Here is a 25346-nt window from a genome sequence, read left to right on the forward strand (position 1 = left end):
TAATTATAGAAAGTAAAAAAATATTATTACTCATATCGTATACTAGCTACAAGGCATGAGTGGGGCTATTTGTATAGACATTTATGGAAAGTCGCTGTTTTAATTCTTATTCAAGGCCTCTGTTGTTGTTGTCAGAGCCCGCTTCCAATACAACATCATGGCTAATTGTGAGAGGAAGGGCATCTGGTGTAAAAAATTGCCAGTGTGGTTCGTTAGAGTGATGAAATAGGAACCAAAGAAAGGAGAATGTATAAACTGAAAAAAACAAAAAACAAAACTGCAGTTCAAATTTTGTTTTTGTGCTGTCCCATGCCTGGATAATTTTAGAACTTTGCCTGAGGAAGAATAAAAAGTGAAGTTATCATGCAAGATGTTTGTTGACAGTAAGTAGTCCATTGTATTATTGACATATGAAAGATTGATACTAGCATTATGCATGTCTTGGCAATGAGATGAAAAGAATGTCAACCTATTTTTAAATGTCACTGTCTCTTTCTGTTCTGGATCCCTGCTCTACTTTGTGCTACACATCTAAAGTGGGTCAGCCTCACATGTGGAGGGGCCCCGGTGGGCTCCTGCGTGTGCCTCAGAGTGTACGACTGCTTCAAGTCACGATCGGGTGTTTATCCTGCCATATTCCAACACCAGTAATGCGCGTAGTGTCTGCTATTATTTCAGCCTAAGTCCCACTGGAGCTGAGTACATGTAATTGCCTTATTTTTTGCAATAATTATAACAAAAAGGAGGAAACATAATTATGATTTCTGTTGACATACTCATAAAGGTGCCCTGATGCTGTGAAATATGTGAGAAAAATACCCTTTTTTCCAGCTATATTTTTTCATCAAAATGTCCAAAGCTGCTTTTTATTGAGAAGGCAGTTTTATTTTATTTTATTTTATTTATTTATCTTTATTTATACAGGGAGAGCCCAATGAGAATACCAGAATCTCTTTTTCATGAACACCCTGTATTTATACTAACATTGGTGGTGTGAATCTTATATAAAGAGTTACAGCTGAAAATGTATTGTTAATAATTTATTGCAGTTATAAGGTTCCATATTGTTCTAAATCGATACTGTATAGCGTGTTTATTGTGGTGTACCATGTTCAGACCATAACATTATTAAAGTGCGTCAGATTCAGGTGAGGTATAGCGGCCCGCAGCCTGCCCTCCTCACTGTACAAATACACACACACCCCCTCCTCTTTTGTGTACATACTGTGGCTTATTCTTGGCTGGAGTGTGTTACAGCGAGACCGTGTTGCCCCGCTGCAGCTCAGATTAATAGGCACTGATAATAACACAACTCACAGCCATTGTGCCCTAATGAAGATGGATCTGGAGGGCTCTGCGGTGCACAGACACTTGGGGTGGCAGTCTGCCAGTCATAGCCAAATGACATCTGGGAACAACTCAATACAGAGGAATACACAGGGATGCAGAGGGCGGGCGGGGGCAAGAGTCATCACGCAGGACTCTTTCATAACATTATCAGGTTATATCACTGTAATCCATTGTTGGTGGCTTTCACAGATTAATGCCCGGAGCAGCAGTTATCATTCTTGTTGTTAAGACTTAATGGCAACAGTAAATTATTCATTTCCCTCTATTGATTTGCAACAGCACTGGCGCTGACAGAGGTGACAGCACAGGTTGACTGATATGAAGTTCATCTAATTTGACTTTTGCAGGCAGGGCGCACAAACTGAGGAAAGCGTGTGAGGAGCAGGACAATGTGGCGTGTCACAGAGCAGGCACGTGGCTCCGACTCTGCTGCCTCACAAATAATGGATTTAACAGACAATATACTGTGCTCAGCTCGCTCACACTTTTCATTTATTTATTTCTGGATTTAAAGTCGGTGTATTGCCACGTTCAGTGTAAGAATTCACACCAAATCTATTTGAACATTTTTCTTTTTAAATGGCTGTGGAGGAATGGTTAGCACTTTTTACACTTGGCTTTATAATGTATGCTTTTAATGCTTCTAATCAGTACCTAAAGTTACCTTGCTTCTTCTGAAAGTTTACACTTCACTGTGACTGGTTAAATCTGCAAGTTACTCCTTCAGAGCAGAGTTGACCAATACAAAAAGTGGGTTAGGAAATGTAGACACCATGTTTTTGAGCCTTGAGCTGCAAAAACAGCACTTACTCACGATATCTCATGAAATTTGCAGACTCTCACAAGCTTGGAGCACTATTCTGTTTTATATTTTGTCGTATCACTCACAACTATAACCGCTGACTTTAACGTGTTCATTCTAAAAAGCTTTTGTCCATTTGACACTTTTACATTTTTTCCTGCTTTGGCTTAAAAGAATGAAAAAAAAGGCAAATTTTACTCAGCCTTTTTGCACCTTTTCACACTGGTCAAAGGCTTGATTACATAACGCTAGCCTTGCATCAACCTAAAACACAGACATTTTCCCTGTGATTATAATTGCTTTGCTCCCGGAGACCACTGCCTGATAATATGCTGCTGAAGGTAGACCTATAGCCTGCGTGTGTGTGAGGAGGCTGACGTGGGTGCTGAGGTCCCTTCTTCTGGCAGCTGTGGCGCCATAACAGGGCAGGCATTGATGGCGAGGAGCGTTGCCCCCTGTTGCATCAGCGGTAATGAACAGTGACAAGTCTTGTGCCACTATAATAAATCACAGACAGTGGCACTGACCCTTGTACTCAATCCTGATGAGGGATTGGCTGGAGTGGGGGATTTTGGGGAGAAACATGGGATGCATAAAGTGGAATAAGATGGATAGTGTTCAGTATAGTACATTTTCTTGAGTATCCTGGTATCTAAATTCTACTTGAAATTAGTATGAGTGTTAGTAGTACTTAAGAAGAGGTATGTCTGTGTAATCCCTCAGTCGTTCAGGTGTGATCCATAGTAAAAGCCAAAAGTAAAATTGGTCAACTGGACAAAAAAGTTGTACAAATCAAAAATATAAAATAAAAAAATATAGGAACATGATCATTGGTAATATGTGTATTCATTCTGAGGTACCCTGTCGTTCTTATATCTAAGTCGTAGTATAGTAGCACTGCCCACCCTCAATTGTTACCCCTAGTACTGTTTTGAAGTAACTTTACTTTTACTGCTTTGGCTACCCTCTCCTCTTCACCGTTGCTTGCATCAGCTTGTCACTCAGCCTTGCAATTGTCTCGCTTACAGGCGCTGAGGGCTCTGAGTAAACACTGGTATTCCTGGAGCATTATATTTAAGTGTAGAGTGTGCAGATGAGGGGCTGTGTGGGCTGATGCTGAAGCCGGAAAAGTGTCTATTGAATAAAGTAAGAGAGCTCTTTCTCTCTCTCTCTCTCTGTACCTCTTGGCTTTACCTTTCTGACAGCCACACTAGCCCTGTTTGATACTTCTGCAATGTGTTCCACCGCTCTGCACACTCCCCTGTCTCATTTGCATTCCCTTAAAGAACACTTCCATTAAAGTATCTCCCTTCTGTTTCTTCAAATAGGTCTTTTTTCGTCCTGGGGTTGGCTGTATTTTTTTGAGGGGAGCCTTATTCCCTGTTGAATACACAGCCTATCTGTGCTTTGCCGCGAGTCAGTAATCAAACGCATTGGCCTTAATACACAGGCCATTACAAGAGCTCTGATGCTCCGGCTGCACAATGGTGTCATTATAGAAGCAGGGTGCTCTTTCCTCCGTGGTAAGAGAGGAGCTAACAAAACTGACCTAACGCAGTAAAGGGAGAGGTTCTGGAGAGGAGTTGACCTGAATGTGCTCAAGCCTGACAACATTATCAAACCAGGTGTTAACATTATTAAAGTCTATTGTATCAATCAGCCATTACATTATAACCACTGCTGTTGAAGGATATGCTGTTTTGCTAACGCCTGGATAAATGCAACAAACTGCATTCGTGTATCTTTATTTCTGATTCAATGTCAGTCAAGTGGTGTACTCAAATACTTTTTTTGCTTCTAATGTTGCATTACGATATGACAGTTCAAATAACATCTTAAAGAAGACCTATTGGGATTGTGTGTGCTATGTTATAATTTGAATACATTGCAATATTCATCAGAAATTACTTAATCCACGTAAAAAAACAAAACAAAAAAAAAACAAAAAACTGCGGTGCCCAGTGGGAGCTGACGTCGCCGTAAATGTCATCGCCTCAAAGAGTCGGCACATCCGATGGATAGCTGCAGATCACACTGGCGAGCAGCAGAAATTTTTTTTCATTGGTACCAAAATGTCTATAGTAAGGGTTAGGATCACTGATTAAGAAAATAAATCTTGAGAACAAAGTAAGTAGATAGTGGGCGTAGGCCAGTGACAGTGAAAACAGGGATTGATCGGCAATATGGCTATGCTATTTTAACCTAATATAGATATATATATATATATATATATATATATATATATATATATATATATATATATATATATATATATATATATATATATATATATATATATATATATATATATATATATATATATATATATATATATATATATATATATATATACCCATAGTTCATGGTATTACAGTTGTTTATAAGATGACTGCAATGGGGGCCGTGGGCATCAGCGCAAATGTAATGAAATCAGTTTGTTTTGAAAGAATAATATCTAATGCCATTTTGTACCTTTGCTAAAATAGCGCTGATAAAAAAGGATTACTGGGCTTAATCATCGGTCGACTGGGGAATGAAATTAGGGGAATGTAAACCTGAAGTGGAATGGTTTATTATGCAAAAGATACGTCCCAAACATCTGGACCCATCTTATTTTGTTAGTGTCCAAGTTATTCTGAACTGTGTACAAACGTAATAAGCACTTTGGCGTAATAGGAAGGAAATTGAATCATCTCCAAGACAGATTGAAGAAAAATGAACATGCATCTTTCATCAATGTCCTCTAGTAAGTCTAATGTAGTGCTATCGTGTGTGGTTCTGTATTAAAATAACAAAAGAGCAATAATTCAATTCAATTCAATTTTAAATGTATAGAACATTTCAAATATAACTTAAGCTGCCCAAAGTGCTTCACATAAACAACAACAAACAAAAACAAGAAAGAAAGAAGCAGCATTTAAACTACGATGTATTTTACACTGTTCTCACTCACCCACCAAATGTACAGTGACCTCTATGTGTAAAGCCCTAAGAAAGTGATCATCATAATCATTTGAAAACATGGCTTCCCACTAGTGTTGTCTTGATTTAAAACTTTAAAACTTCATTTTGATATTAAAGCTACCATTTGTGATTGGCTTGTCCGACCCAACGATGTTGTATTCTCACATAACACCACTAGATGCTGTCTATGTTACTGCTGTCTGACAGTGAAGCAGCTTTGACCTGAGACCACAGATGAGGTTCAGCCAACAACCAACAAAAACAACAACCAAAAAAACAAACTTATAGATGGCAGCTTCAAGGAAAAGGTTTGATACTCAATGCTGACTTTCTATAGTAGCAATACATATTTTTTTAAACAATATAGTGTACATTTCTATACAAAATAATATAGTTTTTGTTAACATTACCACAGGGTTTGGATAAAGTTAAAAACTATTTTAAAACTCTTCAAGAAAGTTTGATTCATGTGATGTTTTTTTCAGTCTTGTTCAAATGAGAATCTAGTTTAGAATATATATTCTGCTATTGATTTTTTCACAACTCTTTCTCCCACTAACTCCACTTTGACACTGATGTTAAGCCTTTAGCATTTCATTAATATATCATTTCTTTAGTGGATGATTACTTTGATAGATGCTTACAATTAGTTAGTCATTAAATCTTGCTTATTTTAATAGATTTTTTTTTTTTTTTTTCATACCTGTCCGTTTTGACTCCTCATCAGTATCACGTGACGCTGCAGTGACGTATCCGTTCAGCTGATTTACACAGGTTTTGGTGCTGTCTTCCTATTGGTGGGCCGCTAATGAGCAGAGAAACAAGTACATACGTGCATTACATTAAACATTAAAAACAGGTGCAGGTGTGAGTATAAATGTTTGTCACTGGGTTGCATTTGTAGCACTAAAGTATCCAATTTTGCTTGTCCTTGAAATGTATTCCATTTTGGGGAAGCAAAGCAACCAAAAGAGCTTTTTTCCCCATCTCAGTTCTGGTGCAGCTAGTCCTTAGACTTATACAATCATACCATCTTGTATTAAATGTTCCCATATCAATGTTCCACAAGTGAGCGAGATATTCTTGCAGTTTATGAGCTATTCAGACCATAACAAAACAAACTTTTACCGTTCTTTGAAATCTCACCAAACTCTGAATTCCTGACATTTTGCCTTTTATGAATATACTTAAGGTGTAGTTGAATGATTTGTCTTGATTACAAATATTTAATGCTCCTATTTGAGTCTCTTTCTGATTTGTAAGTAAGATGTGATTGCCATTCAGATGTGTACGCTTGACTGTGCCAGGATCAGGGATCATTTCCGTCGTAGCGGGAGCCGTGCCACTGAACCAACTATTTGCAGTTGGAGCATCTGAGGCATAAACATCAATCTTAATAGCAAGGGGAAAGCGCTGGGGAGTCGTGTGAGGATGCAAAGACGTCTCCTCCATGCATAGAAGCACCAAATGTTGTGATTTATAATGCACCCACTTCAAATCCATCACAAGTTTTCTTAACGGGGTAAATTAGAGTGTGGCTTTATGCCTTCACAATTGCCCCCTGTGATTTTCTCTCATTCGTACAACATATCTCATCTCGGAACATATTGAAATGCAAATTATGACATTAGTTGCCAAATAGCATCCCATTCAATATCCCTTAAATATTTCTTAAGTGTTTAGCCCATGAATTCCTAAACACATCTTGGTAAAAGCTAACATTTGCGCAACTTGTACAATTTGTCTCCTACCACCTTGCTGTCTGACTGCCCCATTTTGAAGTAAGGAAGAAAAGCCTGAAGCTGTAGCGGTGTCTCGAGTTGCACCAATGTTTTCTAATTATGCGGCAAAAACTGTCGATGTAAACTCTTTGTTCTCGGCGAGCTTGATCAGGAGATGCATAGCGTTCCCAAACTCACACACTTTTGACAGTCGCAGCAGCATCCGTCGGAAATCTAAAGGATCTCATAACACCTATAGTTTCTCAAGAATGGCAGGTTAATAATAAGGTGATTATACCATTCTAATGATCTAACAAATGTACACAATGAGGTAACACTCCAGGACACAGCAGGGGGCATTTGAGTTTATTGGGAAAAACATATCTGAAACATGATGACGAGGCAGAGCGTTCAGTTTGAACTTTGTCACTGTGAATTGTTTTCGTTTGAAGATGTCCGCAGTATTTTTTTGCGCCTAATGATACTGTAAGTAGAAGTGTTCATATGCATACTAGTGTTGTCACAGTACAAATATTTCAAACTCAATTTCGATATTAAAGGGATAGACTCAATACTCAACACTGATTCCGAAACTGTTTACTTTCAACATTAAATAATTGTACTTTCTTTTGTATTCCCATGTGGCCTTATATCTGTGTAATCCATGTACGTATACTAGTCTATGTGTCTTAAACTTGTTCTGATGCAGCTCAAGATCATTCAGAACCTTCAGGAAACATTCATTTTTGTCATGTAAATGTGACTTTTTGTAGTATCAATACCTTAGTAACATGTAGTATCTGATTTTCAATACGCATTGTTATATTGCTGGGGTGCACTATGGAACTTTCTGACGGAGAGTATGCCCCTAGCTTGTCTCCATGGCTTTGCTTTTGCCTAGAATGTCCCACTGAATGGCATTAACTCACACTCGCACCATAATGACCGTAATCAGGTGTTGCTACCAAGCCAAGTTACAGGTTAGATCTGTGTAGAGTTGAGGTCACCCCACATAAAACATTTGCAGCTGACTAAATGCAAGATGGATACGTTTAATGCCATATTGTGGAGCATTCCAAGCAAGGCAACGGCATCTCCAAGGCTTGAAGATTCATTGAAGAGGCCAGAGAGATTAAGATGGTTTGGTTTTGTACAGAGGAGGGATATCGTGACTACAGAAGAACTACACGCGTGCCCTGAAAACACGCTCATGCCATTTTTGTTCATTTAGTTCATTGTCTCCTATTGTTCCGAGAGAAATGTTCCACACCATTACAAACACAGGATGATAATGGTAGATGTGATCAGTGCAAGAGGTCAGCTTCAGGCCTCCAGCAAAATTGTAGTAAGTAAAAGATATAGTTGAGGACTCCCATCATCCCTTGCTAACCGCCTTACACCCTTGGGCGAATGGACTCTCACCCAAGCAATGATATTACAACCATGATTAGTTTTCCGTCTTGCTATTCATTTGTGAACCTCTTGGCTATTTTCAGCAAAATCCTACTTCCTTCTGCACTCCGAGTCAACTTTCTCCATTTTCTTCCGATGTGGCGTCTGTTCTTTGTTTTGGAAGTTACTTGAGCTGCATCCTAATTTCACTTCGTCTTTTTATAGTTTCTTTGATCCTTTCTTTGTCAGATCTACATGTTTTTTTCCTGCATCCCGGCCTTCCACACATCTCCCATCTCATTCCTATTCTCCCACCAACAACAAAATTATGCCTGTTTTATGTTGTCTGAAAATAAAATCAATTTGTCCACATTTGTATTTTGTGTTGCGGACCGCTGGAGAGCTGCTGTTGCGAAGACTAAACAATGAGAATGAATGAGAGGAAATACATATTTGTTTTGTTAAGGTTTTGGTTAAAAGGCCTGTCCCTGCGCTCCATGGAGTCACCTTTCGATTGTCAATAGAAAGTGTGGTAGGTGGGATTCAGAAACACTCGTGCTACTTGTGCTAGTGCTATTAGCTATCAGCTTTTGTCCTACCTGCTTCCCCTCACAGTGTGTCTTTATTTGATCATCAAGGGTGGTCACAAACAAAACTGTAACTCCAACTGTTTCCCTGTGTCAACGTGGGCAAAAAACATCAAAAACATGTGGTAATTTTGCTGTACTTAAATTCAGTTCCTGTTCTCGGTCTTTGTTTGGTCGAACTATTACACTGTCATACTAATTCCCATACAGTATTAACAGGCGGAGGGTGGTGGTTTGGCTCATGCCACTGGGGAGCTGGGTAAATATCAAAGAAGGTCAGCGGGGGGAGGGGCTGTGGAGCAAAAGTGACGAGAAATCAGTTTAGAGGGAAGAAAAACATGAGGTTTTGATTTATTCACCAACAAAATATTCACCAACACATTTTGATGGAAGTATTTGTCAGTGAAGGTAATGACTTTGACAGCTTGAACTATGAGCTGTTGTGTATAAATTTGCAGTCAAAAGGCTTGTAAAACTCATTTTGGGGTACCTCAAGGTTTTGTATTAGGTGTACAGCAGTGCAAATTTCAAATTAGTTTATGAATAACAGTAATTAAGCTGTAAAGTGACATGTTTCGTTTGCTAATTAGGTAATGGCAAAATCTAATAATACCTCGGTTTGGTTGTGTTGGCTCGATTTAAAATTTAAATAAAGGTAACGCTTTAATTATCTATAGTTTCTTCTTATCTGTCAGTTCACGTCATGTTAACTTGACCTTATGACCCGATAGGTTAATGTAAAATATTTTCTAAAGCTGATCATTTGAGGTAAAGACAAAATTAAGACAGATCTCACAATGGGAAAATTCCAGTATCGCAACAAATACTTCCAGATCAGTAGAAGAATTACAAGATGCAATCAAACTCAACATGGACTTCACCGTTGTTTGATCACATGTTAATGATCATGACAAATCATTAAATGGTGTTGTTTCTTCCCACAATAATCGTAACAGCAAAACTCTATTGCTCCATCTCTCTTGAGGGGTACACACTTGCCAGTGATGCCCCTTAAACACAAACTGGATTTATCACAACAACTGTATAAAATGACACTGATGCCTCTTAAAACTTCACGGCACAGCTGTGGTCAATCCACCAGTGCACTGTCAAGCACCAAGCCCACTGCTGAAATCCAACCTCAGCAGTGTGAGCGTGCCGGAGCCTGAAGGGGGAAGACCCTGCTCTTGTCAGAAAATCAGAGCTAAGTTCCAGATTGTGATTTATTTCATAAGGCAAATGAAATGTGTTAGCCCTGCGGCACTGCCTTCTGACTCACCACTTTTCACTGTCTCTGTGCCTGCGCGTGCACATACACACACATAAGCAAGCACACACGAGCGCAGGCAGATATGTATTTTTCACATGTTGAGCATTGCTCCGGCAACAGCCCCAAAACATATGTAGCGTGTCTTATTCAATCAACCATTCAAACACAGGAGAGTGATGGCAGTGCGAACAGCTGTTGCCATGCCAGCCTGCACAAAATGGCCTCACATTTGTGTGTGTTCTCTCCGCCTGGCTGTAAATGGGGCTTCTTCTTTTCATAGGACGGGGAATATAGTCATTATTTCATTTCTAACTCTGAGGAGCGCAAATGTTATGATACTAGTCTTTTTATGCTTCAGAGGGTTTGGATTTGTACACACTTACCCCCAAAGCAGTGCGGAACAATTTGCAAAGTAAAAAAGAAAATACGCAATTTCATGTTCCAGAGTTACAGATGAAGACGTTTTAGCATTCGCTGGCTGTGCTATGTTTTGTAATCAAACTTAACATAGCTGCTAACACCAACAAGGATGTTCTGCGTGCATTTCTACATTTGATTCTGCTACTAATTTTTTGACTAATGGATTTCAAATTCAGCCAAAGTGAGACTTCCACTGCTCTTTGATGCAGTGTTTAGTATTCTGCGCATTTATTAGCACATATTTCACTAAATGAATAAATAACTCTACACTGTCAAAGTTGAAAATTATAAAGTTGTGAAGAAGATCTGAAAACTCGGTCTTTCAAACTTTTTAAAAAATCTTGTGTCTTTTTGTTTGCAGGATCACCGTGGGGAGGGTGTGAGCTGGAGAGGTGTACCCCACTCACCTGTGCCCGTCATCAGCTGTAGCCCCGCCCTCTTCCTCCTCGCTCATCAGCCTCAAACATGGCTCTCACAGTCTGGTTCATCTTCACCTGCGCTGTGGTTTTCAGCAACGTCAGCCCCTCATCTCAAGGTATGTCGGGTTTTTGACTTACAAAGAATAAGAAATGAATAGTCAAATGGCAGTTGACCAGCCCGGTCACAAAAACAAACTTTGAACCACGATATACTGCTACAGAGGAACTACTTTTTGCCACAACACAATAATAACTAAAGCAGGATAATCCCAGTAAACCATTTTTTGAATACAGTATCATTAAAAAGCCTGAGCTACAGCAAATGAATACCAGAACAAACCAAGAAGTGACTTACTCAACCCTCTGCAGCTCAAATCTTTTTGTAATACATGAAAAAAATGCAGAAATGTGCCCACTATTGCAACAAAAATGTGCACACGATAAATATTGGGCCCCCAAATATAGTTCCAGCTAACGTCTTCACTCCTACAACTCTTTGTCCAGTTATCAGATTTGAATGTTTCTTTTGCTATATTCCAGCTTTCATATATCGAATGAGAAGTCGATATAGTAATGATATAATATAGTAATGAATTACAGAAAAAGTACGATTCTAATCTTATTTAGTAACACAAAGGCCCTAAAATTGGATCTAACCGTATACATTGGTCAAATTTATCTATACTTATTTTATTTATTTATTTTTACTATGATAACAGGCTTTATTGACAGGATAGACGACACAACATAGGATGGCCTGACTTATACTTAAAATGGAGTGACATGGGACAACCATTTTTCTCCTTTATTCAACAAAAATAATGGACGTGATGACTTTTGTATTTTTTGCTCAAAATTAGAGATAAGATGCTGTTACTTGAACCAGATCCACTCAGGTGAACTATGTCTATTGACTGAAATGAAGACGGAGGATGCTCAACTGTATTTCATTAAGGTTAAAAGAATTTCTGATTACAAATATAAGTATTCTGCTTTGTTGCATGAAGGTTATAAAAAAAAATAGGTTCAAAGTCCAATAGATGCTTTTACACAAACGCACTGCTGTACCCCGTTGCCAGAGCTGAACCCTCAGGAGCATCACGTAAACAACAGCACATACGATAAACCAAAGAGCTATATTATATCCATGTATCATATAAAGGTTACGCAGTACGTATTTAATTAGAGAACATGGGGGAAATGTATGCATGAACCCCATTGTGATCTGTAACAGCAATGACCATGTTATTGCAAATGAAGTCCCCATATTTATACCTTAGCTTCGAGCACTGCGTGGGTTGTAAACATATCGACTTGCTGACCGTGCTAGAAACACCTCACTTGATTAACCAAACTGTCTGCGTATAACGACTAGTACAGCTCCACAGAGAAGAAAGAGATAGAGGGAGAGAGAAACTGCATATGCGGACGTCAATAAAAAATCTCTTGTCATCTTGATGTGATTTGAAGCATGGAGAGATAGTATGAGGGGGAACCCGTGCATGTAATGGCACCATATGTGTGACCTGCTCAAATGTGCATGTACCGTAAGATTCTTTCATTTGCTCCTTGCGTGTGTGACTGTGTGCGCTGGTGGTTGGGTGGCTCGAGGGTAGAAGACCTGCTTGGTTTAAAATAATACCAGCGGGAGCGTGGATCAAGATGGGCAGAGTAAGTATAAGACAGCAGGAGGAGGAGGTTCTGCTGGTGGTGGCCATCTGCTGTGTGCCCCCAATGATGTGTATGGGCCAATAGGACACAGTGTGGTGGACATGAGGTGGACCAGAGTAGGGGGTCCCAAGCGCTTTTGTCTCGAGCACCCCTAAGCTTTGGCTCATTCTCACAGTGGGCACAAACTCATATGCTGGTGATTCTTAAAATAATATTACTGTCACATATATAACCATGAAAAGGTGCTGTTCCAGGGCTGAAATGATCTAAATGATTCTAGTGAAGGTGTATGGAGTTTAAAAACACAGCGGAGAACTTCCTGTATTAGCACATGATGACATCACAAGGTGCACAGTGAGGGTTTTCAGTTTGAGAGAAGAACTGCAGGTATGTTTGTGATGAGGAAACATTATAACATATATCAGAAAATAGTGTAATATAACTTTAAACTTATTACTTACTATTCAAATACAGTATTCTACCTTTATTTAACTCCTGCTAAATGCTTGCATATTCACCAGAGTCGTACCCGAAATGGAATAGAGTCCGGGTTAGAAGAGTGTGTTTGCAACTAAGAAGTGAGAAGTGAATACACCAATCAGACCAGATCTGAAAAACCTCTGGTCGTGGGCAAATACTTACCACCTGCACCACTGGCACCTTTAACACATGAACCCAATCTTAGTTGCTTCACATGTAAGTTTTTTGTTTGTTTCTTGAAAAGTGCCACAATATTAGGTAAATAATAGTTGAAAATAACCACCGTGCACTAGAGCTTGGAGCGGGATACACCACTTTGCCTATTATTTGCAAAGCTAGCATGCAAGCACGCAGACAAACCAACCAGCAATTTCAAATCACCTTTCCCCCCATCACCATGCATCGCTTTGGCCAGTGGGAGGAAGTTGGATAAAACTCATTTTGACAGAGGAAGGACATGCAGACTCCACTCAGAAATAGAATGTACAGAATGTCAAAAATATGCGAGGGTTAACGGAATGAGACATGGCCAAAATATTAGCACGCCGTCCTTCTGCGTTGGCTCCAGCTAACCATGTGCTTCCAATTTGAGTAGGTGCTTGTTTTCTGTTTTTCTGCATCTTAATTTGGCCGCTTTGTGCAACACTGAATTTGGTAGCGTACGCTCTGTTCCATCTGACACTTTTGGCCTCTGGCGTTGTGTCTCTGTGTTGCTGTGTGGACGTGGGAGTGTGTTTTTGTGCCCGGTTCTGCCTCCAACTCCCGTTTGCCCTGACGCTGGGGGAGTATTAGGAATGGATTAATAATCAATTGACTGTTATCAGCATTCAGCCCCAAAGCACTGCCGCACCATTTGGTTAGATGGAATTAAGAAATCACTTTTTTCACTTTAAATTGGGCTCTTAAGCACTTATACAGTGTTCAGATTATTCTGGTTCGATTAAGATTGCCTTGTGAATTTTGGCTTATTTCTGGTGTAGCCCTGGGAACATTTTTAGGAGTTTGAAATTTACAAGGGGCTCAGTTGGTATAGTGTTTGCCCACTGATCTGAAAGTTGGTGGTTTGAATCCCTCTCTCGACATAAATACGACCCACTGACCCACAGGTTGGTGGTGCGATTCTAGCTCCCACAGATGAATGCTGTCGTCGTGGCAGAAATGGGCCAGACACTTAACCCACCATGTCCCCAGTGTCTGCGTGCACTGGTATATGAATGTATGAGTGTGCATGTGTGTGAATGGGTGGGTGGTTTCTTGATGTAAAGTGCTTTGAGTGCCTTGAAGGTACAAAAGCACTGTATATAAAAATGTGACCATTTACCATTTACAAGACCAATTTTCTGTTTTTTCAACGTAAAATTGTCGCAGACAGTTTTACCTTGCACCATTGCTTTTACACATGTACTGTATGTTTGATCCATTCGTAGAAATTTCATATAATAGTAACTTTGGCTCCATTCTGTTGCAGCCCTGGGAAAGAGAGGTTTTTAGAATTTTAAAATGGCAAATTTAAGATATTTTTCTTCAGCTAACATCAACACAGGTAAAATGTCAATAACAGTTTTGGTACACATTATACAATCTCAATTTAAAAAAAAAACAAAACAAAACATTTATGCAAAATTTAAAATACAAGCTATAGAACAATCAACAGAATGTATTGGTATTGGTTAAAATGATCCAAGTAGGTGGATGTAGTTATATCTTGCAGAAATGTGGTCTTATTAAGGCATTAGAATTTTGGCTCTGTCCTGGTGCGGCCGCAGCATGAGAGATTTTTCTTTTAGTTAAGTTTAGATCTGACAGGAGCAGCTGAAATCGTTTCTGGGCTAATCAGACCTCATTTAAAAAGCTGCAGGATCACCACACATGGCCTCACAGGGTAATGTAGGCTCTGGGTACTCCTCTTTGTTCCTATTAATCTGCTGTGCCTTAACCTCCCTCTCCTCTTGGTTGCACACTCTAATATTTACCCCAATATTCAGACACATTGGTTCTGCTCTGGAGCCGGCTCTTTAACCAAAATGCTCTTAAGCAGCATGACTTATGTACACATCCCTCCACACACAGTGAATATTTATCCTGTTAAACCCACAATCTCGCCTTTTTAGGACATTCCCACGACGACTAAACCCTCATTCAGCGTAGACGTCTCTATTAGCAGTGTGTTTCTCATACTTTGGAAAGGGCTCCAGTCAAACACATGCTTATATGTTTACTTAGCTGTGGTTCAGTTTAAGGATTACGTGCGTTGCGTTGAGAGTAGAGAGCCCTGTTTTGTACCTGGTTTAGTCTTTGTTTAGTCTTGGTTTAGTCCTCATTTGCACATGGTTTATTACTAATCCAGACAACATCTTTCATTAATAGATTATCTTAATAGTTCCTAGTTCATTTACTGATAGTTATAGTTCTTATGGGATTTAAGTGTGATATAACACCCTGCAAACACACCATACTCTCCTCTTATACAGCAAACATATTTATATATTTGGATGTACTCTCACCTGGTAACCTGAACAAATAAATGACAGCCATGTTTTTATTTGTACCTTGACCCTCTGACAGTCCACATAACACATACTATCCGTAACATGTGATAACGCAGCTTCTGTACATAGACTATTGAGAAACTCCATTACAGCTGTTGAGTATGCACTCTTTCTTACATAGAGATTTCATTATGTGCTTTTGTGTGAAACAGCTCATTATCAGACTTTGTGTGGCTTTTAAATCCCCTATGCAAAAATATATATGTGTGTTTACAGTAGGAGTGAAATGACTGCACTTATCCAGATGGGCTGATGTGTTTGGCTAATATAATGTGATGTGTATTTAAGGATTTGCGTATAGAGCACTGCTGTGTGAAAGGTCTGTGTTGTCTTCTGAGCATGCCTATTGCGCGGCCCTATTAATAGTTCTTTAAGGAGAGGGATGGAGTGTGTCATGTCTCTTATCTCCTCCGTAAAGGCCTCAGAATATATCAATGTGTTTGAATTTGATTTGTTTTAGTGGCAGATTATTTTACAATATATATTTGCTTATTTACTTTTCCATCACTTGCATTGGATCACACGCTTACTCTACATTTTCCAGTCTCCTTCCAACTTTCCCGCTTCATCTCAGGTTATTCCCGTCAGTTTCAAGTCTTTCAACACAGTTCTATCTATTTTATGGCATATAGGTCTTGTTATTTAACCTTTCACATTTCAAAACAATAATAACAATTTGTGTGCTAGTAGTTTAAGGCACTGCAAATACGCAATGCAAAGTGTTCAGTATATAGACAATAAATGATCATATTGAAGCCAGATCATAAAGCTAAATTAATCCCAAAAAAGTATTTTACATGGACAATATTGTTAAAACATGAGCCGCAATCAATAAATAACTGAATGCAACACTTTGTTTGTATCTACAGTTGAAAGCAGACGTTTACATGCACTATATAAAAGACACATATGCTTTTTTTTCTCACTATCTGACATGAAATCAGACTAAATTTTTCTCGTTTTACATAAAGTAGGATTACCAAAACTATTTCTATTTACTAAATGCCAGAATAATGAAAGAATGAGTTTTTTAGACAACGTTTTATTACTTTTTTTTTTAAGTTAGAAGTTTACATACAGTAAGATTACTATGACTTTAAACAATTTGAGTAAAACCAGATGATCATGTCATGTCTTTGGAAGTTTCTGATAAGTTTATTGACAACATTTGAGTTAATTAGAGAAATAATTGTGGTAATACTAATTGACCTAAAACAGTAAAAGTTTAGTTTGATTTCATGCCAGACAGTGAGAAAATGTGTATGTGTACTGTATAATGAATCATAGAAGTTCATAACTCAACTCTCCACAGCTCAACATCATAGTACAAAAAATATAACCAAAATATAATAGTGTGTGGAAAAAGTACCCACGATAAAGATTGACCCCAAAAAGTATTGTTCCATCTGTCATGTATTGAATGGTAAGTCGATGTAGTATTTTAGCTACATCAATATCTGTTTTGATTTTTCACCACAATCATAATATGCCAGTTTATGGTTCAAGGATTTTGTCATGTATATAGCTGCAAAGATTGGATCTTATTTAAACAAAATATAACAAAACTCCTTGGCAACACCAACATAGCCTTGGTGTTTTGTTAAATGTCATTGAATATCTTTCCTTAAGTACTTCTGTAAACTTCAGAGTGTACATTCAAAACCTTTACATTTTGTTTACACTAAGCCATGGATTGAGAAATCTCATCGGAAACAGCCTCTAAGCTCCAGTAGACAGTAGGCATTTCTTTTGCCCCACTGAGCAATAATTCCATAATAACCTTTTAGCATATTGCAGTGAAAACAGAGACTGCTGCACATAAAGTCTTGGCTCTCCTTCAGACTCAACGAAACCGGAGCGCGTGACGGGAGACGTTAGCCAATCGGGAGCCTTCTCCGAGAGGCGGGGGGAGGTGAGAGGAGTAGAGGGGGGGTGGGAGGTGGGTGAGGAAAACAGATGATTGACAGCTGTAATGACCTGGTGCAGTGCAAAATCTGCTGCCTGTTATGCACCGATATGCACAATCCTATAAGTTTAAATTGCATAATCATTGACATAAGGCTCAATGTATTCTGGGCTTAAATTGTGTCACTGGGGAGCCATACGAAGCAATTGCATTTTAATGTATAGATCTTGATGATTTCTCAGCCTTGACCAGTTCAAAATGGCTCGCAGGCACAAAATTGAATCACATTTCTGGGTGTTAAGGCTAAATTTGCCTCTGACTGTAATTGTTAATTTTGTTGGTTGTTGGAAATTTCCGCTCCTCGTGTGTGTTTTGCTTTACAGATTGCCGCTAAAGCCCTTTGTGGCTTCTGATTTCCTTGGTTCCTGGTTCTTTTGTTGCGTCGTGTTATTAGCCACAGTCGATACTCCGCACTTGTCGTTCATTTTCCTCCGGTGATTGTGCTTTGCTCTCTAAACACTTACACCATGATGACTTGGCTTCCAGCAAATTGAATTTCTCTATTTACTAACCCTATTTTCCTTGCTTTGCTGTGGCCAAAATATCAGGAATAAAATCTGTCATTTGTGCAGATAAATGCTTCTAACTTAAGTCAAAGTTCAACGTTTAGACAAGAGAAATGGGAAAATGGAATAGCAATTGTTTGCAATCCACAAAGGTGTACTTTTTTTTTTTTTTACTTTTTATTCACATACATTACATGGATTTTTGGGAACATTACATCAACTTGCACAGTTTTCCTCGAGACTGACCCTAACCTTAAGGTCCTATGTTACATCAAATTTACTCTTTTGAGCTTAAACCATTATGCTATTATGCTGTTACCTCGTCAAAAACATACCTGGAGCTGTGTTTTGTTTCATTCTTACATGTTAGAGTAATCATTCATTATTAGTCTGTCTTCATCTCCAAAGCTCAAAATGCTCAGTTCCACCTTGTGATGTCATCAAGTTGTAGTTTTCAAGTTAACAGCTCCTTTTACCTTTAGTTCTGTAGGGATTGGCAATTCCAGAGCTGAAATTACCCAAATGATTCTAGTGAAGGTGTGTGGAGTTTAAAAACACCGTGCGGCACTTCCTGTATTACCACATGATGACATCACAAGGTGGACCAGAGTGTTTTCTGTTTGAGAGAAGAACTAAAAAATATGCAGTTTTTGTGTGTTAAACATGTGCGAATGAAACAAAACAAAACTCAAGGTATATTTTTGATGAGGAAACAGCATTATAACATCAATCAGAGAATTGCATAACATGGGACCTTTAATCTTTATTTGTTTTAAAAGTCACCATGTCATATTAAAGGATTTACCGCTTGAGGACCTGATTTTTGCTCCCTATTTGGCTAAAGTCTCTGATTTTAGTCCCTGCAATTTAATAAATACTCGCCCACACATATAAATTAAAATTAATAAATCCTGGAAAGTGGGTGTTACCGAAACATTTGGTAAAAGTTGCAAATAAATAAACAGTTATGGAACCTGTGAATTATTCATGTCTCCTCTGGCTCTAATTTTAAGACGCATTGTTGTTATTAATATAATGTGTAGGGAATTGTATGTGTAACTGTGATTTTTTTTTTTTCTGAACAGATTGTATTACCTTTGTTTAGATATAGAGTCAGGTAGAAATAACCTCTATCATTTAGAATACTCCTACTAATACTACTACTACTACTACTACTATTTCTACTACAAGGGATGAAGACAAATACGTAGCATGTCATTGTATTGCAGTATTACATTTAAAATCATGTATTGTAATGTGTGAATCTCATAAAATCCGAAACACTTGTTGTTTTGCTGGCTCTCCTTCTTCCCTCGCTTCCTCCCTCCCTCCGTCCCTACTCCCCTCTCCTCTCCCTCCCTCCCTGTCCCATTCGGTGGCGGCTCTTCAAAGGCTGGGCTGAGAGCCGTGGATCACAGAGCGGCGCGTCGTGTGAGCCAAAGGTTAATGCACGCCCTTTGAACATATATTGGGACACGGAGGCGGCTCGCTTTTGGGATGGCTGTTTTTGAAGATGCTCCTATGTCTCTAGACCTCGCCTGGTTTTTCTGTTTGCTCATCACTTCACAGGATACCAGGCCGTCTCTGTCTGTGTATTTGCCTAGTCCGAGTTGTTGGCTTGTGTACATTGATTGGTGCAACATAAACACGCGTCTACACAAATGGGCTGTGGAGAGCGGAGCTGTTTGTGCCGTGTTGCGATAGCTGATTCTTTTTTTCTCTACAGGACAAACTGAGGGGGCTTTGGGGACAAAATGTATGTGTTTGGCAAGTGCGGGGAACATCGGACATTTGAAACTCTGAGAAACAAATGAGTAGGACAAGAAAGAAGTATAGAGAGATGTGGAGAGCATATAATTGAATGTACATAAAGAAAATAGATCCTGAGGTTAGATAAAAGCTAAGGTAAGGGGTAAGTGGAGATTGAGGAGCTACTCAAGTGAGATATTTCACTGTGTAACTACTCTTATATGAGTAAAAGTTTTGGTTAATCGTCCCCTGTGAGCCAAAACCTTTATGTTGACAATATGAAATGATTTGAACTTTTGTTTCCTGCACTCTTTCCTGCACATATGATTTCATTTTTCTCACTTTTGTGGTCTATCCTTCAAAGATTATTTCATGTGTAATGTCTAATTACATCAACTACAAATTATGCTGTGAATTAGATGTCACGTTCACACAATTACTCTCTCGATTCAGTTCAATTTTATTTATATAGCATGTTTAAAATACAACTTAAGCTGCCCAAAGTGCTTCACATAAACAGCAACAAACAAAAACAAACATACATAAAATAGGACACATAGGCAAAGAACAATAAAACAATAAAACACTAAGTTATCATGCCTAGATAAGAAAATACCAGGGAAAAGAAGACTGAGAGGATCTGACAGGGAGAAGGAAGGTTAAATTTACTTTTACTTGAGTACTACAGCATATTTTGTAGTTTATTTTGTACTTCTACTTGTGAAATATTGTTTTGAAGCAGCGTTAACCTACCTGTTGTACAAGGTCTCCGTTAGCGTAATACAACATTATATTGTGTCCCTATATATTACAAGGCTGCAATAACTGACAATGAATGTGCAATTAATTGTTTGATTAAGCGTAAATAAACAATTGGATGCCGTTAAAAGCTGCTAGCATTGTTGTGTTTGATATAATGAAGACGTTGCATAATGACTCCCAAAGATATATATCGCTATAGCTAATGGACGTTACGTAAGTTACTGATGAAATTAAATCCTTACCGTGAGAGCTTTGTACACGGGGACAAAAGTAGCTCGGGGTACGCCACGTCACGGCGCATTGCAGACAGAAACAGCGCCGTGTTCTATACATTACCAGCAAATATAATAGACACATTACTGAAAACTGTATTCGTATAGGAGTCTCTGTACCTTTTGCTTGTCAACAACTCATTCTATGGTCCGTGATTTCATATAGCAAATACATTCTAGGCTATGTGTGTGCTTTTCTCGTCGTCCTTATTGCGCACCGATTAAGCTACCCCAAATATGGCCGTTCCTCCCTTGTATCCAAATTGCCCTAATATCACTTCTAGCTGCAAACGCATTGATCTTGCAGCAACTCCGGCGTACACTACAGTTTCTGCCCTTTCTGCTTTTGGCTGAGTAAGGAGGTTAATTAAGTGTCTAATGTAGTGCTAAGTCGCTTCACTGTGACACTCAGCCCTCTAGATGTTTTTCTTTCAACACGCCCATCTCCCAGACAAGCCTTCTATACACAGTCTCTCACCAGTACTTTTCTATCTCGCTGCTTTCATCCCGCTGGCGTTTTCCCAGCAGCACCCACACTTTTTTTTACACCACAACACTGTTTATATGAATCTAGGTCTGACTCAGTCTCCTGCCTCGCCTCTTGTGATATGCGCCGCGCCGAGCAGAATCAGGTTGAGTTGGGCCCATAGCACTGCACCTGTCCCAAGGGGGAAGGAAAGACTGGGTTTTACATCAGGTGGATCTCCTTTTCTTTTTTTTTCTCTTTTTAAAGCAAGTTGAGTTTTATTTCGGGCTGAGTGACTCCCCCGCTGAGGTGTCTTTATTGCATAATTAGACACCAGGCCCGTGATGAGGTGATTTCACAGTGTGGGCACGTCCCATCTTGCTTTCTTCCAGTTTATGTGTTTTTGGAGCTTTGTGACTGCCTGTCTTTATGTCGGAGCAGCTTCTCCCCATAGGAAAGTTGGGCAAACTTACAGCGCCAAAAGTATTGTTGCTAAGATGTGTTATATAACCTGAATGCAGCGTAAAGCCTCAGTAAGCATAGTTCTCAGAGTTTAATGCATTGTTTATGATGCATTGAAACTAGAAGCAGAGAAAGATTTTGCTATGATATGCATGTTTGGTTGGAATTAAAAGTTTGCAAAGCTTGTCAGGAGATAATCAGCAACGTGGTAACTAATGAACATTTAAAATCTGTTTCTGAAACCACAAAATTATGAAAACATTTTGCAGAATCTTGCATTTTAAATAGCGTTTTCAGACATAAACCAACCACCTTATTGATATTAGTTACAACGTCGCTGTCTTTGAACTTTTTTTGATAAGTCTATGGGAAAAATGAATGCAAAATTTACTTCGAGGCCTGAGCAATCGGCCTCTGTTTAGCCCCGTAACCAAAACTTTTTTTTTTTTTTAATGCAAAACATACATACATGATGACCATACATATACAATGACAAATGGTGATAAAACATACAAGACATACCAAGACGTACCGAGACATAACATTGTTTGTGAACATAACAGCTATTTACAGCTGTATGTGACAAGTCTGTGTTGTGTTGTGTTGTGTGTGCGTGTGTGTGTGACATTACTGATTTTGGAGGAGGGTAAGGTGACGATGGGAGAGGAGAGTGCTAGTACTTGTCATTCGTAAGTGAGAAAGGAAGGTATAAAGAATATAAATGGGAAGAAAGAAAAGAAGACGAAAAAATTAATAAATAATAATAATAATAATAATAATAATAATAATAATAATAATAATAATAATAATAATAATAATAATAATAATAATAATAATAATAATAATAACATCCATAACCAAACCCGTTTTGTCTATTCACTGTCTGTATTAGGTTTCAGCTCCCTGTTTATAGGCGCCATTTTGAATACTTTTCTCCATTCAAAAGATATACTATTTTGTTTCGAGTTATTAATTGCTATGGGGATAGTGCACATTTTTCATCACTCTGAAACCCTCGAATATCTTATCGATCATCATTACATCACAAGGGCATTGAATCTTGAATTGATTTTCACAATGTTGATGAAATGAAATATACATACAGCGAGATAGACCTCCCACTACAGCTCAAGTGAATATATGATGTTTACTTACTCAAACAAATATCTTGTGTTTTAGAGCCGAAAAAAATTACATCATTCACATTTTCAAGGAAAACACAATCTGGCTTCTGGGGGCTGCTCTGGTCCGGGGTAAAAGCATTTGGGTGTGCGTTGGACAGAGCAGAGCGGGTATCTCGTTTCCATTGAGGGCACGTTTAATTCTCTTATGAATGATGTAATGTTATGAGCCATGTTGTAATTGGGTTCAGCGTTAGGGCTCGGCTGCTTATGAGAGGGTTAGGCTTGGACAATGGGAGGTCTTTTGTCTTTCTTCTTCTTCTGCCCGTCTCTCTGACCTCCAACACAGAACTACGTCAGCTTCACCATCCATTTTCAACTCTTTCTATTTTTTTTTCTTCTTCTATTGTTATCCCGCCTGATTTGCTCTGCCATCATATTTCTCCTTCTTCAAGCATTTTTCTCCACTAGATATATGTGTCATTTTGGTGCTGCTTTGTGCTCCGACCTTATAGTTCGACTGGTGACTCCCAAAACAGTCACTCCTCATCTTGTCTCCTCTCTTGTCTCCTTGGGGCAAAATAGGAGACGAGATCGTATCCTAGCTCCTATACCATTAGCATCCAGTGTCCCGCCCGCCCCACGTGCCCCTGCACCCTCACGTCTCCCCCGTTAGGTTGGTCTCAGAATGTCACACTGTCACAACTCTTCATTTTGAAATGCTGTCCAGATGTGACAGTTGTGGCCTCTGTGGATCAGCAGTGGCAAGCCATGCACCAGCGACTCATAGCGCTAACTCGTGGTGCTAAGTGAAACGCTAAACTACAGCGCGGCATGGAGACCTAGAAGGGAGACCCCATCAGTTCAATATTCTGTCCGCTGAATGTTAAAATAAGCTAACGTTGTAGTAGTCATTTTTTTTCATTATTTCTGCCTTAGAAGTATAGATCGTCATTTGTTGCTTGTTTTTAGAGCTTGTTTTCACTTAATTAGCATTTAGGAACTACTTAAAGGTGCACTATGTAACATTTGCACAGTATGGCATTAAGTTTAGCTTGTTTTTGTTGATTTAAAAAAAAAAAAAAAAAAAAAAAGCTTTGTAAAACAGGCTGTCTTACTTTGTATGGGCTCTTCTCTCCACAGATCTTACCTAAAACTGGGTCTGGAAGTGTTACCTGCTTATCCCCATGGAAAGAGATAGTTAATGCCATTCTTTTTTTTGTGATCAAATTTTTTATTGTTTACATAATAACAACAAAAACACAATACCCCCCCCCCCCAAAAAAAAAAAAAAAAAAAAAAAAACAAAAAACAAAAAACAAAAACATCCCGAGCTCATGGTGATATCCTACCCCCCCTCCCTGGGCACAGTCTTGATTATTTAAGATTATTTAAGATTGTTCAGCTCCAATAAGGTTTTACTCCATAATGAGATAGTTTTTGTTTTGGCTGCATGCATTTTAGCTACTGATAGTTCCATGTTGATGATATAGTGAAAGGTATTGATCCAGTGACTCAGAGTCAAGTTGTTAGATGTTTGCCAGCGAAGGGCCAGCAGTTTTTTCGCTGCTGTCAACCCTGCCAGTAAAATCTTTTTGTGAAAAAAGGACCAATTTGATAACATTGAAAAATCATTAATCAAAAAGATAAGTTGGGTAAAACAAAAATCTTTGTTTAACATTTTAACTAAATAGGAATGTACAGTTTTCCACAATATATTGACGTCTTTACAATCCCAAAACGTGTGGATAAAAGTACCAATCACATTCTCTGAACATTTATCACAATATGGAGAAGAAGTGAGCTTCATCAGGTATCTCTTTTTAGGGGTTAAATAAGTTCTATGTAAAAAGTTGAAGTGTAGTACCTGATGGTTTGGATTTTTTGATAAGTAAGTAACTGTATTCCATATTCTTTTCCAGTTGTCATTCTCCATTGCTGCATCCAAATCCTTACTCCACACGTTTTCAATTTTCAATGGTTTATAATTTGCAATCAATAATAAATTATATATTTGTGTAACAAAGCTCTTTTTTCTATTTAATATATTTTGTAATTTGTGTGTGGTAAGGGGTTCAGTCCATGGAACCCCATAGGCTTTCATAGAGGATCTCAACTGCAGGTACACAAAAAAAGAAGATGCTGGCAGGTTAAAGACGGCACGTAGATCACTAAAAGGGAAAAGCCCAGAATCACCAAACATGTCTCCTAATACATGAATCCCTTTCTTTTCCCATTGTGACAAAACAAATGGTTTGGCCCCAGATAGTAATGAATAGTTGTGGAAAAGTGGACTGTTCTTATGCCATTTTTGTATGCTTTTAGATTCTTTTTCCACGTATCTCCAGACTACTAGTAAATTAGTAATTATTGGGCCAAAACGAGTCTTTGCTCGTTTAAGTGGGATAATGCCATTC

At 38.7% G+C, this 25346-nt stretch overlaps 1 protein-coding gene across 5 annotated transcripts in view; it reads left to right on the top strand.

The window, feature by feature from the left end:
* The window catches only part of adgrl1a (adhesion G protein-coupled receptor L1a), a 134206-nt gene that overhangs the window by 44448 nt on the left and 64412 nt on the right, over window positions 1-25346 (top strand). For 4 of the 5 annotated variants that reach the window (XM_033970994.2, XM_055223444.1, XM_033970995.2 and 1 more), the window contains exon 2: window positions 10868-11041. In XM_033970994.2, coding sequence (XP_033826885.1) covers window positions 10972-11041 — 70 coding nt within the window. In that variant the 5' untranslated portion in view covers window positions 10868-10971. Of the gene's footprint in view, window positions 1-346; window positions 384-10867; window positions 11042-25346 lie in introns of those variants that run through there. The other variant, XM_055223443.1, reaches the window with a different exon arrangement.

The sequence above is a fragment of the Periophthalmus magnuspinnatus genome, chromosome 8 (assembly GCF_009829125.3).
Source record: "Periophthalmus magnuspinnatus isolate fPerMag1 chromosome 8, fPerMag1.2.pri, whole genome shotgun sequence".
Taxonomy (NCBI): Eukaryota; Metazoa; Chordata; class Actinopteri; order Gobiiformes; family Gobiidae; genus Periophthalmus; species Periophthalmus magnuspinnatus.